The sequence below is a fragment of the Micropterus salmoides genome, unplaced genomic scaffold (assembly GCF_014851395.1).
Source record: "Micropterus salmoides isolate LMB-PRFRI ecotype aquatic unplaced genomic scaffold, ASM1485139v1 Ms_hic_scaffold_15, whole genome shotgun sequence".
Taxonomy (NCBI): Eukaryota; Metazoa; Chordata; class Actinopteri; order Centrarchiformes; family Centrarchidae; genus Micropterus; species Micropterus salmoides.
In genome coordinates, this window is record NW_024040596.1 from 9047675 (window position 1) to 9063543 (window position 15869).

The 15869-nt window shown below is 38.6% G+C and overlaps 2 protein-coding genes and 1 pseudogene across 2 annotated transcripts; all 3 read right to left on the reverse strand.

Moving 5' to 3' along the window:
• Positions 1–6788: 6788 nt before the first annotated feature.
• On the reverse strand, positions 6789–7730 carry LOC119904011 (olfactory receptor 6C1-like). The gene has a single exon (XM_038720361.1). The coding sequence runs from the start codon at positions 7728–7730 to the stop codon at positions 6789–6791; it is 942 nt and encodes a 313-aa protein (XP_038576289.1).
• A 2809-nt stretch (positions 7731–10539) lies between these two features.
• On the reverse strand, positions 10540–11373 carry LOC119904180 (olfactory receptor 1L8-like). The gene has a single exon (XM_038720654.1). The coding sequence runs from the start codon at positions 11371–11373 to the stop codon at positions 10540–10542; it is 834 nt and encodes a 277-aa protein (XP_038576582.1).
• A 2173-nt stretch (positions 11374–13546) lies between these two features.
• Positions 13547–15869, reverse strand: part of LOC119903666 — a 3635-nt pseudogene continuing 1312 nt past the window's right edge.

Below are 15869 nucleotides of genomic sequence, written 5' to 3' on the forward strand. Positions count from 1 at the left end.
TGCAGAAGCATCACTGGATAATTCACTCAACAACTAAATTAGCTTGTATTCAATAAAGTGGGTTAAAAAAGTTAATTAAACTTGATTAAATTACCTCCTTAAATTACTTACATTTCACTATGATCCGAATAGAGGCACACTGGCGTAGTTGACAGAGGCTCTGAGGTCTGGCCCTTACAAGTAAGGCTCTGAGGTCTGGCCCTGTAGTAGTCCTCATTGAAGATGCTATCTCCTTGCTACTAGCTCTTACCTCCATCAAGGGGGTGAGTGAGCTGTGCGCCCTGTCGGTTTATCCCACCTGCACGCTGCTTTGTGGCGACCACAGTGCGGCCAAACCCCTCCTTTGTCCCAAACAACATTGGAGCATCAAGGAGCTTGTTCAGGCTGAGGATGATCCATTTGACTGCTTTCTACCCCCCCGCCCCACTTGGGACCCAGGGAGGCAAGATTGCATCTGCATTGTTTGGTCTGATGGGCTTCAGCACATAAACCTTATTGTTGTTTTGTATCCTCACGTGGAGTTTTTTATTTTTTATTTATTTTGTTTACAATAATTCAGTGAAGGCTTGAACTGGGCAGTGGGCACAGCACTGTGTTTGGGTGAAGAACTCACTAACTACAGGCTGTTCATCAGGGTGTTTCACCTTCAGTTCGTGGCTCACTAAAATAACGTAAAATAAGAGTTATGAATTTTTGTTCCTACCCTCACCTATGGTCATGAAGGCTAGGTGATGACCGAAAGAACGAGATTGTGGCTACAAGCGGCCGAAATGTGTTTCGTCAGGCAGGTAGCTGGTGTCTCCCTTAGAGATAGGGTGAGAAGCTCGGCCATCCGCGAGGAGCTCAGAGTAGAGCCGCTGATCCTTTGTGTTGAAAGGAGCCAGTTGAGGTGGTTTGGGCATCTGGTAAGGATGCCTCCTGGACACCTCCCTAATCAGAAGCAGAGAAGGGCGGGTTGTAAGAAACAAGCTAGTGTGATCCAAATCAAAGCCGCTTCAGACTGCGACCGTAACCTAGCAGATGGTGTAAGTTACTCAAGTCCACAACCACACAACATCATTGTTCCACATCTTACCATAAATCACTACAAAAATCACCATATTTCAACAAAATGTTACATAAAAATTGGCCAAACAATTTGAACGTTTGCTCAGTAGCTTTTACATCACGTGTAACATTAGCATTATAGTTATAACTTTAGCTGTGTTAGCCAACGTTTACAACAATTCCGCACTTGAACAGTCTGTGAAGTTACATTGCTTTGTTTATTTTAAATATAATTCAAAACCAATAAAGCATACTTACAGGTTGTGAATCTGAATTTCCAGGCCCAGAGTCGGAGTTGCATCTTCTTTTAGGACTAAACTTTGAACTGTTGCCGGTTTTCTGACGATCTATGCTGTCTTGCCGAAAAATGCTACCATAGCGCAAATCGATAGACTCGACTCTACTCGGCCCTGCTCCGTTTTCCATTGCAGATAGTACCCAGAGATAGCATGTAGCTTCATGTAGTAATCATAGTGACACCACACACAACTGCTGCGGCGTAATGTTCAATGTGACACACACACCAGCTCTTAAAATACACTCACCTAAAGGATTATTAGGAACACCATACTAATACTGTGTTTGACCCCCTTTCGCCTTCAGAACTGCCTTAATTCTACGTGGCATTGATTCAACAAGGTGCTGAAAGCATTCTTTAGAAATGTTGGCCCATATTGATAGGATAGCATCTTGCAGTTGATGGAGATTTGTGGGATGCACTTCCAGGGCACGAAGCTCCCGTTCCACCACATCCTAAAGATGCTCTTTTGGGTTGAGATCTGGTGACTGTGGGGGCCATTTTAGTACAGTGAACTCATCGTCATGTTCAAGAAACCAATTTGAAATGATTCGAGCTTTGTGACATGGTGCATTATCCTGCTGGAAGTAGCCATCAGAGGATGGGTACATGGTGGCCATAAAGGGATGGACATGGTCAGAAACAATGCTCAGGTAGGCCGTGGCATTTAAACGATGCCCAATTGGCACTAAGGGGCCTCAAGTGTGCCAAGAAAACATCCCCCACACCATTAAACCACCACCACCAGCCTGCACAGTGGTAACAAGGCATGATGGATCCATGTTCTCATTCTGTTTACGCCAAATTCTGACTCTACCATCTGAATGTCTCAACAGAAATCGAGACTCATCAGACCAGGCAACATTTTTCCAGTCTTCAACTGTCCAATTTTGGTGAGCTCTTGCAAATTGTAGCCTCTTTTTCCTATTTGTAGTGGAGATGAGTGGTACCCGGTGGGTACTCTAGCATCAACGAGGCATTTTCGCCCACAGGACTGCCGCATCCTGGATGTTTTTCCCTTTTCACACCATTCTTTGTAAACCCTAGAAATGGTTGTGCGTGAAAATCCCAGTAACTGAGCAGATTGTGAAATACTCAGACCGGCCCGTCTGGCACCAACAAGCATGCCACGCTCAAAATTGCTTAAATCACCTTTCTTTCCCATTCTGACATTCAGTTTGGAGTTCAGGAGATTGTCTTGACCAGGACCACACCCCTAAATGCATTGAAGCAACTGCTATGTGATTGGTTGATTAGATAATTGCATTAATGAGAAATTGAACAGGTGTTCCTAATAATCCTTTAGGTGAGTGTATATCTACAGTTAAAACGTTTCAACATTCCTCAGAATGTAAAGACAGATAAGCGGTATGAAAACCTTCTAGCTGTGTTTTCCTCTGCTGTTGTTGCTGCAGTGGTCTGTGTGACGGCGGGAGCAGAGGGCTCTGTTAGCGGGCGGCTGGCCGGCCTCACACGCTCCTCCTGGTACAAGCTTCCCCCGCAGCCACTTGCGGAGCTCGTCAACTCCGAAAATATTCAAGCATATTTTTGTTCCGCCATCACTTCTCGTAAAACTGTCAATATTCGAAATCTACACAGCTGATTTCTCACCTCAAAACTTCTCAGAAGTGGATTTAGTGATGAAATTACATACGAAAGCTTTTTTCACTTTGCAAACCCTTTTACATGCACAAAAAAGATATATTAACTCAATAAAGGAGAGGGGAAAAGCCAAAAAGCATAATACCACCTCTTTAAACCAATAAGGTGCATTTTACCAGCAGTATTCCCTTTAGTACAGTAGCAATAAAATATTTCTTGTAAATCTCAACTTAAACATCAAATATTAAATCAAAGCTTTTTGCCACTGCCAGGGCATTCACTTATATCTAGCTTGTTAAAACAAGTTACCATCAGAGTCCAGTTTTCCAGTGGCGCCACCAGAAAATTTTCCCAGGGGTGGCCAGATGGAGCCACTGAAAATCCTGGGGTGGCACACTAAACCAAAAGCCATAACTGAATTTCAGGAATTCTATTATGCAGTATATAGACTAGTTGAATTCTACATAAAAATATGAGTTAAGGAATCATAGACTGATATACTTTGGTTTCTTATTTTATAGTTAAAATTGCCTAATGCCCATAGACTAAAACCAGTTCAGTCAACATTCCATAAAAATCCAGTTTGAAGTGTTATCTGTATGTGTTAGGCAATTAATTGTTCTTTAAATAGGCAAGTTAACCTTTTCCTTAAAAAGACAAATACAGCTTTTATTTGTAGGAGTGCATTGACGGGGAGGAACAAAACATTTTGACACTGAGAACAAGCCAACTCAAGATTACAGACATCATGGAGCATAAATATTTTTCTTTAAATTCAAATTGAAACATACAATATGTGTCTGTATAGAGTTGTGTAATTATTTGTTAACATACTAAGTTTGGTGTTATTCTTGTTACAAACAACTAGGATAGTTATTCTTGCAGTATCCCACTTTTTAACAACCGATTTGACCAGTGTCTATATATAGTGTTTATATGTAAAAACAGTGGGACAACAACCATTTCAAAACATAAATACCAGTAAAACTACAATACTCTTGCTTCTGTGTTTCTTAACATGTGAACAAACAGCATGGCTCCACAAAACACTTAACATGAGAGAGCGAGAGAGAGAAGTGCATTGACACAAGTTACAGTACCACTGTCACAAACCTAGATTAAGAATGCAATATTTAAGACAACACAACCACCGCACAGACAACGTTTTAGGGATCCAGAGCCTTTCAATAGCCGCTTTCCACAGAGATCCTGCAATCAAAACGGAAAGAATGTCCCCCAATATAAATCACATTCCCAGCTCCATACCTTTCATACAGCGCACCGAGCTGGCAAACTGCCTAATAACGTTAATCACGAATAATAATGCAGCATGAAAGCGGCTATATGACAACAACCATAATCCGTAGCCTATTCTCAACGATCCAGCACAACAATTTGCCCAAGCAGGGACCAGCAGCAGAGTCAGGATGGTAGAAGAAGCTTTCACTCACCAGAGCTGAGGCCTCATGTGAGGAGAAAGGCGGCCCGGCGGTTTTTCCTCTGGGCAAACTTCTGGGTGACCGAAGACAGTCCGCTGACTTGTTGTGGCCCCGCAGTGTTTGTTGTGCTGCTCACTGGAGCGCCTGATGGGCGCAGGTAAGATTGAGCCCAGTTTCACAGTATCGTCCAGATGACTCCCGCTGTTCTTATGTTTTGCAATCCTCTCAGAAAGATGAAGATGAAAACATTATTTTTCGCCCGCCGCCGAAGTTGAATTGTCTTAAACTTTTTGTTTGCGACGTGCAGCACAAATCATTGGAAGAGAGACTGATCCTCGCTCTATGTGTAAATGTAAATAGTTATCAGGACATCAACGGGAGGGAATTCACATGGCAGAGCATCCCATATCTGGTAAAGTTATATAGGCCTAGCCTATAATTTTAATTTAAGATAAATAGGCTACAGCTGTGTGGCGCACAGAAGCCGTTGCCATGGTTACCCTCAATAGAGCTCCTGTCTCATACTTCTCTGATCAACATCCCACCCCTCCTGTGACCCATGGTTTGACTGTATGTGTATTCAGAGCCAGTGAGCTACGGGCTTTCAAAATAATACTAAGTTTTTAAAAAACTTAGATACAATAATTGCCGGCAATAATTTATTAATGCGATAATAACGTGTTAACGTGCCCAGCCCTAGTATTAATATTAGATCCTGACTGATCCTGTTGGCGTGTTGGGAGATTTTAATATTCAATGAAGTTACGCTGCTGTGCCTTGTGCGCAAATACGCACAGTCTCTCTCATAATAGGGAGACGCTTCACCATATTACACCCTCCATTCCCTTTTCTAAGGTAAATGGTATCATCCAAAAGCCTGCCTGCAAACAGTGGTGGTCTTAGTTATTGTGCACACAATGTTTGCATGTGTTTCATATGTTTCCACTGGACACTGATCAGGGAACACTTATTCAAGTTAAAATGAGGGTTGCTACAGTGTAATGACATGCGTCCGCATGGTCCTAAAGCCTTCAGCAAAGTTGATTGTGTTATCAATGGTTTTCACTCTAATTTCTTTATTGATAGGCTGACGGTGACCTCATAGCTGGTTACGGCCATGAGTGGACTGCATGTTGTTAGCTACGGTGTTGTCGCTGTAGTTGGAGAGAGCTTCGTAGGCGCACACAGGGCTACATTCTGACCTTCACATTAAAAGCAGAATAGTGGCTGTTCCAAGCAACAGAGAAACCAGGTGTGTGCTTCTTTCTAAATGAGGCTACAGACCATTGACATAAAGGCTGTATAAATTTGATTTATTAATAAGTGATTTCATTGAAAAACTACATATAGCCATATCTAAGGAAAAGTAACAATATGCAAAATTCAAAAGAGATCAGACAAAAGGGTCTGGTGATCACAGCCAAAGAAAAAAAGTTCATTTATTCTGGGGCTTTTCCAAAGTAAAAATGTTGAAATGGAGGGTATTTGCTGTATCTCCCGTAAGAAGAAAAGTACTGCCAGAGAACCATAACTCTTGTGTTATAGACCCTGTAGTAATGCTGAAAAACTGGTAGCCCCAGATCTTTCTCTGGCCTTGGCCTATGTAAATGTGAGGGGGTCTGTCTACCCAAACACAGTGCATTGTGAAGGAGTCTATAGTCTTAAAAAATGAAGGCGTAAGAAAGAAAGGTACATTTTGAAATCAATTGAGTGAAAATTTTCACAAGGAAATAACTAATAACAGTTTTAATAGTTGGGACTGCGACTTTGCATTTTTTGTTCAGCTTAATCAAAAATCTGGCAAAGGTGACAACATGTTCAGCAAATTTTCTGCTATGAGAGAAACAACAGTATTGTACAAGGTAAAAAAAAATCACTGCCTTGGGCATTTAGGGAGTTACTTTATAATTTCAGTGTATTTTGAATGTTGTTTGCAGTTTGTACAACAGATACAGGACAATTAGTTTTGAATGGTGTGTTAATTGACAAACGCTCCTCAAAGCAAGTTTAGCGTGTGCAGTTATTTGTCCTTACCCCCTCACTTTCAGTACCCCTCAACTCATGCAAAATACATTTTGAGGCACAGCTATGTGGAACAAGGCAGAAGTCTTATGATCAGGTACAGATTTATTGAAATCCCCAGATGACTGGAAATATATTAAATGTTATTATAGAAACATTTAAAACATAATTGTTACATGTATTTAATTGGCCTGCTTTCCATGCCACAGACTGTTCTCTATAAACTGCTTTCTTTCATTCTGTGTTGGCACTGGAACAACCTGTCATGGTATTTATGTGTAAATGTCATGTCTACTGATTAAAAATATTGTTAGATGTATCAGGCATTTCTCCCAAATCCAATATATGTACTAGCAGAATTATTATTTTTACAGACCAATTTATGACTTTAGTCTGAAAGCTGAACTTTTACCGCACATACAATTTTGAATTCTATTTCTTATTTGTGTCAATTTGAAACCATAAATCAGGGGATTGATAATTGGAGGAATAACGAGAAACTCCATTGCCATAAAATTCTGTACACCTTGTGATATATCTTTTGAGCCAAATCGCATGTACAACAAATCAAAGAGCAAAGATACAACAACAATTGTTAAAGAGAATAAATGTGGTACACATGTCTGCATAAATTTACCTCTGTTCTCTTTGGATGTTAGGCATGTTCTGATCATATATATATAAGACCAAAAAACAAAAATAACATGGCCAATATAAAAAGTATAATTAAAAGCTGGAATAACAATGCTTGCTACGGAGGAAGAGCAAGCTAGATTAGAAATTAACCAGTTAACACAGTAGATCTTTGGTATATGCGAGCCACATAACCCAGATGTAGATGTTGTTACTGTGCTTATGAACAGCAGGGAAAAGGGTACAAGCCAAGCAAAAAACACAAACACACAAACTCTTTGTTTAGACATCATAGAGTGGTAAACCAGAGGTCGACATATAGCCACATATCTGTCATAAGCCATTAGAGCTAGAAGAGAGAAATCAGCACAAGCTGAAGAGTGCAGCACAAAACCCTGCAGAAGGCATCCAGCATAAGAGATGACATGAGTGGTAGATAGAAGATCATTGAGAAATTTTGGGTAAAAGCCTGTTGTCCCATAAAGTCCATTGATGCACAGATTACAGAGGAAGATGTACATGGGTTCATGAAGACTTTTGGTCACAATGATTGTCAAAATAATGGTCACATTTACCAGCCAAATCACACTGTAAGACAATAAAGTGAGAGCAAAGAGAGCAACTCTGTAGTTTGCTGTACCATTTAACCCTGACAGAGTAAACATAGTAATCACTGTTTCATTACCCATAGGGACTTACTTGTGGGAGGGAAAAATAGGACATTCTGTTCTGTGTCTACTTATCCCTTACAAGAAGTGTTACCATTTGTTTATATTCTTCCGTGGCAGTAACACTAAATGACGTTATTATCATAGGACTTCAAACATCCAATCAGTGATGTGGCAGTTGCTTTCACTGAAGACTTCATCAACCTGAGCCTCTAACCTTCTAAATGTATATCATTCACATGTACTGTCTATTTTATTAAAGATCAAATGCTGAGATCCGGGACATCACTACAACAAAGTCTGATTGAGAAAGAGACGAGTAGTGCAACAATCAGACAGGTTGTAAGCAAGACAATAGTTGCTGCTCTTTGCTGTTAGTCCCAGAGGTAACACCACTACCCAAAGCTGTAAACTATCAGTCTGACAGTCTGCTAATGCTAGCTAGACCCCCTTCTTTCTATAATGCTGGACAAAGACAGCAATGAGAGGGTGCAAGCAAGTTGATCATTCCGCAGGTGTTGAAATAACCATGCCATATGAACCGAATGTAAGATCTAGTGGGAATCGGTGGTAACACTAGCAAGCTAGGCTAGGTACGTTCCACTTTCTGTGTGAAATACAAACATGATAGCACATAGTTCTCCCAAATGTTTAATTAATTGTTATTAAAAGTTGCAAACAGACAAATAACTTAAGACAGTAGATGCAGCGCTAGGTTTGTTGAAAAAGGGGGGAAACCATCTTTAATCAATGTTCATAGTCTATACAGGGCTATGATATACTTCAGTCGATATAGTGCACCATGGAAATTGACAGCACATAGGCCTACGAACAATACCAGCCCTTAAATGTCAGTTACAAAACTTATATAGTAATGAATGATTTGGTACAGTCATATCAGAGACTGACTTGACTTCAATGTCAGCTTTTGCAAGCAGGTTGTATAAGCGGTTGAAAGTTAATTAAGGGCTAATTAACATTAAGTTCATGTGTTGATTAAAAACTCTTTCACAGCTGATCATGATTTTTAAAAAGAACCCTGCAAAGGGTCTTGCTCTTGATCACTGCGTATTTGGTGCATGGTAGCTAATTAGCCTGAAAGTACAGTATTAAAAGAATAAATGTTAGATAAGACTTGTATTTCATTCCAACATAACCATGTTTTCAAAAAAGTTTCACTTTAAAATAAAATAAGGATTTAGCAAGTGCTCCCCAAATCCAATGAAGAACAGGACAGAACCACTAACGTAGTCATAAAATGTGTAAACCAAACCTTTAACTGCTAATACTAGAAAGTGGACAAACAAATCCTGAAGGTTTTTTTTTTACATCACCTGTAACCCTAACCCACAAAATAAAGTAGTTTGCTATTGATATGCTCATTGGTTGCATGCAACCCTGTCAGCTAGCTATTGCTTTTATTTTTCTGGAAGGTCTAAAAACTAACTATAAATTGCACTGTTACCCCAGTAGCATTTGGGGAAATCCAATCATACCATTCCTAATAACAGTAACAATCACCATTCAGAGAAGGGTTCAGTGAGTCAAAAGCTTTCTATTAGGCTCTATTATGTTTATGTCATATCATTCAGACCGAAAAAACAACAAGTGTTGAAGACATTACGAAGTTTGAGAGCTACAACATATGAAAAAAAACTACAGAAGTGAAGTGTCAGCAAACCTTTGGCACTCACAATCACTTTGAAGCTAATTCAATCAGTTCAGCTCATTAAAAAGGAGCTATACATTGGCTGATGAATCTGGTTTCACTCAACTGCTGTATGTAACAAAAATAAAACAGCTAGTTTACACTTCTGATAGGGTGACTAAGGCTAGCAATGAAAGTAACAATCATGGAATTTGAACAAAGAGAGTTTATAAAATAGTGGATACAACAAAAACATTTTTAAGTGGCAGTAACATTTTACTTCTTGGTGTCCTTTTTAATTCAGCATTCTCTCAAAATGGTATGACTAAATTAACACTGAGCAGTACATTTTATTTTTATTGATCTGTTCTATGGAAAATAATGCATTTCCTTGAGAGAAGAAAAATCCTGCTTTGTTTTTCTTGAAAAATCCTGCAAGAAGCTCTCACCTGCATGCCACTGACGCTAATCAGTGACCCTCCAACAACAATAGTGCTAGGTGTATATGATTTCAAGGATCTCAAACCCAAACCAAAGTAAAACTGGATTAAACTAAACAGGCAGGGCATGTTTACCTTCTTGAAATCGAGCTAAATGAAAGTGTCTGTTGGGATTTTGAGGTATATTGTTAATTCAGAAACGAGCAAAACTTTTCTTCCCACAATAATGTGTCTCTTAATTCTGAGATAATTATCAGAAACATTTAGCAAAATCTTTTTCCCTATGAAAATGTATGTATGTCGTAGTTCTGAGGTAATTATCTCATTAATTCAGAAAAACAAAAACAAACAGCACAATTTCTTTTCTCAAGTGCTTTTTGCTTCTGTGTATTTTGAGTGCAGACTGTGCCATAGATTGTACAGTTATAATGCTCTACTCACTTTGATTACACTTTTTATTTGGCAAACTGCAGACAGGGCAATGTAGTTTAGTTCTAGGTTTTCTTTTCTGAGACCTTGTGTTGGAGGGCTGCACACATACCAATTCCTAGCTTTAAAAGAAAACATTTCACAGAGAACATTATGTGAATTTGTATAGAGCAGAAATTTGTCACTTTTTAAGTCATTACTTTAGAGAGAGTTTAAGAAAGAGTTTTTAAACATAACAAGGTCCTGAAAATGTGCCTTCTTATTTCTGGTAATTTCAGACCATACAAAAGAGGGTTTAGAAGTGGAGGTATCATTACAAACTCCAGTGATAAATTACAGCAAAAAATGGGTTTAGATTTTCAACATTAAAACGACTTAAGGCAATATCACAGAATACACTGATGGAATAAGTGACAAATGAAATAGTATGAGGTAAGCAGGTTTGGAACACTTTGCTCTTGAATTCAGATGAGCTTTTTCTGCACACAAGCATTATTCTTAAGTAAGTATACAAGACATAGATCAGGGGCAGGATTACTGTAATTGTGGTTACAAGCAAGCCAACAATATTGTTGATAAAAGTGGGAACACATGACAATTTAGCAATATTCCAGATTGCACAGTATACTTTTAGGATAGAGTTGCCACACAGAGGAAGCCTAATGACTAAACCAAGACACAGTGCAATACAAAAGGCTGGAAAGATCCAAGCAAAGCCTGCCAACATACAGACTTTCTTAGGGTTCACCTTGCTGTAATAGTGTAAAGGATCACATACAGCAACATATCTATCATACGCCATAATGGCCAGGATGGTCATTTCATTAAAAGCATATGTGTAAATAATATAGATTTGAGTGAAACAAGCTGAATGTGAGATTAAATGAGAATCAGACAGAAGGTCCATGAGGAATCTGGGGAAGAAGCCAGTGGAACCATACAGAGCATTGACAGACAAAAATGTAATAAAAATATACATGGGCTCATGAAGTGTTTTCTCCTGTGATATTACTAGTATTATAACAAGATTAGCACAGACAATAAAAGCAAACAGCAGAGAGCACAGAACAAACGCTGGATAGCGGTAAGACCCTATGTTCACATACATGGTGAGGTTAAAGTGAAACATTATAGTGGCATTTTCCATTTCACAAAGTCAGGCTGAAACACAGATTCTTCCTTGTAACAATATCTTGCAGGATTGTTCATGGAAATCGGGAAATAATCTGATATTGAGATCCTGAGAGCTGTGAAATGGATGACAAATCGCTGAATGTGTAATTACAAAATTTACTTTTTTTAAAAGTTGTTATATTCTATACTTGCCATCTTCAAGAAAGTTTTCAACGCGTGGTGCTGACCAGATCCCTGATTGTGAGTCTGTTAGAGGAGTGAAAAATATTTATACTTTTTGGTGTGGTTACAAATAGGAAGAATACATCGGAAATCAGAGATTGGCTGAATTAATTGCCACCAAGACATACAAGGCCCAGTGGAATAACACACTAGGTGTCGCTATAATTGCCTAGCAAATCATTTTTCAGCCACATCCTTTCACCATAATGTATTCAGTCATACCTAATGAGAAATGGTATGATTATGAGTCTATTCATCACTCTCTCCTTGTGTAAAATATTGAATGGACTGTAAAAATTGCAGCCTATTCCAAATCTAAATGACCTATTTCTCACAAAATTTACCTGATTCTGCCTTTTCCTTTAACTTTATTTAGTCAACATTCTTAACAAACAGGCATCTCTAGAACATGAATACTTGTAAAAGCTAATTTATTTAAATTAGGTAAATTAAGATAATCTTTTAAAAAATAAGGGATTTTGTGTCTTTTAAAAGCCTGAGAAAGGGACTGCTTAAATACAAGGGAGTCAAGTAGTTTTGATTCATTCTTACTATTAACATTTTAAAAAGACAGACAATTATTTTTTGATGCTTTAGAAACAAGAGATCTACATTTGTATAAATAATGTTGTGCAGCAGAATCAAAGACAAAAGATAAGGCGCAGAAGCAAGACGTTGGAAACATTTGGTGCTTAGCCCAAACCTAGCAGGGTCCAGAGACATCCTTCTCTGGGAAGATTGTTGACAGTGTTGATCACGGTGATCACTTTGTGAATGTTCCAACTGTTTATTAAAACAAGTTACATCCCCCTAAGAGCTCATTCCTACGACCACCTCTCCATGATGCTCATGACACGGGAAATTATTTGTTTACACTGTAAAGGTGATAAAATGCAGCACAGAAGGGCTGCTTTATATGGCAGTATGTAATATATAAATTTAAAGTAGATAATATGGTTGGATCCTCCACCCCATTCAGGTCCCGTGAGGCAAGGCTGCATCTACTGTGTCTTGTTTGTTGGTATGCTATGTTCTATCCGGCGGTGTGTTTCAATGATAGTAAAGCCCTGTCCAAGAAGCATCTGGCTTTGTTAATGCATGTCTCAAGCTTATGCACAGGCGGGTAGAGACCCTCCCACAGGGGTCCCCCCTCATTCCACACGTGGTGTGATGGTGTTGACGTCCCTGTTTAGTGGGGTGACTGTCGAGGAAAACTGCATGGTGGGGTGTTGGTCTACGCCAGAGGTATTCAATTAAGAATTCAAAGAGGTCCAGTTAGAAAAAATTTCCAGAAACAAAGGTCCGGGACATCATAACAACTAACTTGCATTATCATTCAGTGCCATAACGTATAGTTGTATCAACTGACTGTCAAATTAATAATATTTTAACAATATTTAATGTCAGTTTTCACATCAAACTGATAAGTGATAAGTGACAATAAATATAACTGCATTTTAAAATAAAGTGCTTAATTTCAGAAAAAATAAAATAAAAAGTGTAGCATGTATGTAGTCTCAACCAGTTTTATAATAAACATTTAACACATCTTAACAAATGAACAACTTTTCTACCTCCTCTTCTCTTTCATTCCCTCTTATACGGTATAGCTACTACTTCCCAACTTTCTCTTGTTACGTGAAGCATGAGCTCTGGCTTGTCCTGCCAGCTAGGGTTGGAGATATACAGGTGCTGGTCAGATAATTAGAATATCATCAAAAAGTTGATTTATTTCAGTAATTCCATTCAAAAAGTGAAACTTGTATAATGTTTACATTCAGTACACACAGACTGATATATTGCTATTTAAAAATGATAAAATATTCTTTGTTCTTTGAGATCGACAGTCGAATCAGGCTCCGCCCATCGAAGCATCTTTGACTATTGAGAGACGGCCCTAATAGAGTGTTTATTTGCAGCAGGCTAGACTATTCTAATGGTGTCTTCACAGGTCTTATTAAAAATCATTTATACTGCTGCAGCTTGTCCAGAATGCTGCTGCCAGAGTCCTCACTAACACCAAGGGAGTGGAGCACATTGGTACACTGGTGCTTAAATAAAGAGAACATGAACAAGTTAAGCTTGTAACTGTTAGGGCTGCCATATAACATTTATTATGTCTTTATTTAATCAAACCATGTTTTCAATAGGTTGCATTGTAACGTGCCGCACAGTCTTACTTGATATTGTGAACTTTGGTCACTAGGAAGCAGCACTGACTAATATGGACATACAGTTGCATATTGGTCATACAGTTGGCAGGTAAACAAATGCCTCCAAATACCTACATACCGCAGTTTTTTCTTACTTTCACATTTCACTCCCAGCAGTTTGCTGGAATTGCTTCTCATCCATATCGCTGAATATCTCATTGTTCTTAAGCACGTAGTCTAGTAATTAAGAAACGTTCTATTCAGCTCAAATATTTAGGCGAGTCCAGGTTTTTTCCAGGTTTAACAGCATGTTTTTTAACAAACAAAATGACAAAAAGCTCCACAGATTAGTAATATATTCCAATATGATGTAGCATTGGAATCTAAACATGAGACTGAGTGACTGGCACTATGTTGAAAGTGTTGCATGTGACGGACACACAATGTGTCTTGATTTGAACCAATAACCAATAGACTCTTCACACATGTATAGAGGGTTGAACAATAACTTATTTGGACACGTAACCAATTTCTGTAGTCTAGGAAGGATAAACATCCCCAGACAAGTATTCTAAAGATTTGTTGTGTTTACACATTAGATGATGACACTATATCTCCTCGGCTGAGTCTCAATAAACATTGCTATGTTAAGTCCTCATCAGTCTACGTAACCTGGCTCACAATATTTCTTCAACATGGGCTACATACATATTTAATTTATTATTTTTGGAGACCTGGACGGCCAGGTGTAAACATCTGCATTGGACATATTCATTTTGACTGCAGCGATCTTATGCAGGATTTGTGTGTGAAGATTAATAATTAATGCATTTAGATATTTATTATATTTAAAGCAGTAAGGACAGAACCTGTCAAAGAAAAAACTTACTGAGGTGGATTTTCTCTCAACTTACTAGGTAAGCATTTTATGCATTTATAAAATAAATTTCAATGTTAGCTGTTTGGGAACAGCTGCTAGCAGAACCAATACAAGGTTTAGTACCACTCACACAAAACTTTGTTTTTCTTAAAATTTTTTAAAGGCTTCACGGAAATATACACAGTATCACGGGATAATTTACACTACGTCATATTATCACAGGGACTTGAATCTTTCTGATTAAGCAGGAATTATTAATAGTCTGATCTAAATATGTGACCCAAGTGAATCATCCATCCATCGTCAACCGCTTATCCTGCACACAGGGTCGCGGGGGCTGGAGCCAATCCAGCTGACATTGGGCGAAAGGCGGGGTACACCCTGGACAGGTCGCCAGTCCATCGCAGGGCCCAAGTGAATCATGCAAATCAATAAAAAAAAAACAATTTGTCATTTCTTCCAGCCATATGCTATACAATGTGTTGGGATTTTGAAAATGATCTACTGGACTAACTTCAATACTGAGTCTGGAATATTGCATCACAAAGGAAGCCTGATGGTCAATTAAAGACACACTGCAACAGAAAAAAACAGACAGATCCAAGCAAGCATGATCAGCTCTCAGAGGGGAGCCAGATCCCATCATTTACTTAAAAGAGCTGGCTCGTTCGCAAACAAATCACTAGCAGGAAGCACAGTACAAACGCTGGAAAGCAATAAGACCCTATGTTCACTTACATCGTGAGATTAAAGTGAAACATTACAGTGGCATTTTCCATTGAGTTGAAACAGGTTCCTTTCTTGAACAATATTTTCAGTATCGTTTATGGAAATCTGGAAATCTCTGATATTGAGATCCTGAGAGCTGTGAAGTGGAAGACAAATCTCTTAATGTGTAATACTAACAGCTTATTTTTTAAGTCGTTATCACTTTTTTTAGTTTAAAGATATTTATACTTGCACCTTAAAGAAAGTTCTCAATACATGCTGCTGACCAGGTACCTAAATGTGACTTTGTTAGAGGAGAAGTCTTATACTTCATGGTGCGGTTAGAAACGGGATAAATACATGGATGACTTAATTGCCACCGAGACAATCAAAGTTTATAATACAGCCAGTGCCTAAGTGGTGCTACAATTTCTTTAAAGATTGAATAATCTTTCACCAAATGTAAATGTATCTAAAAAAGCAAGACTTCAAAACTAATGAGATTTGGTATATTTCTAAGTCTATCCATCTCTCTCTCCTTTGGAG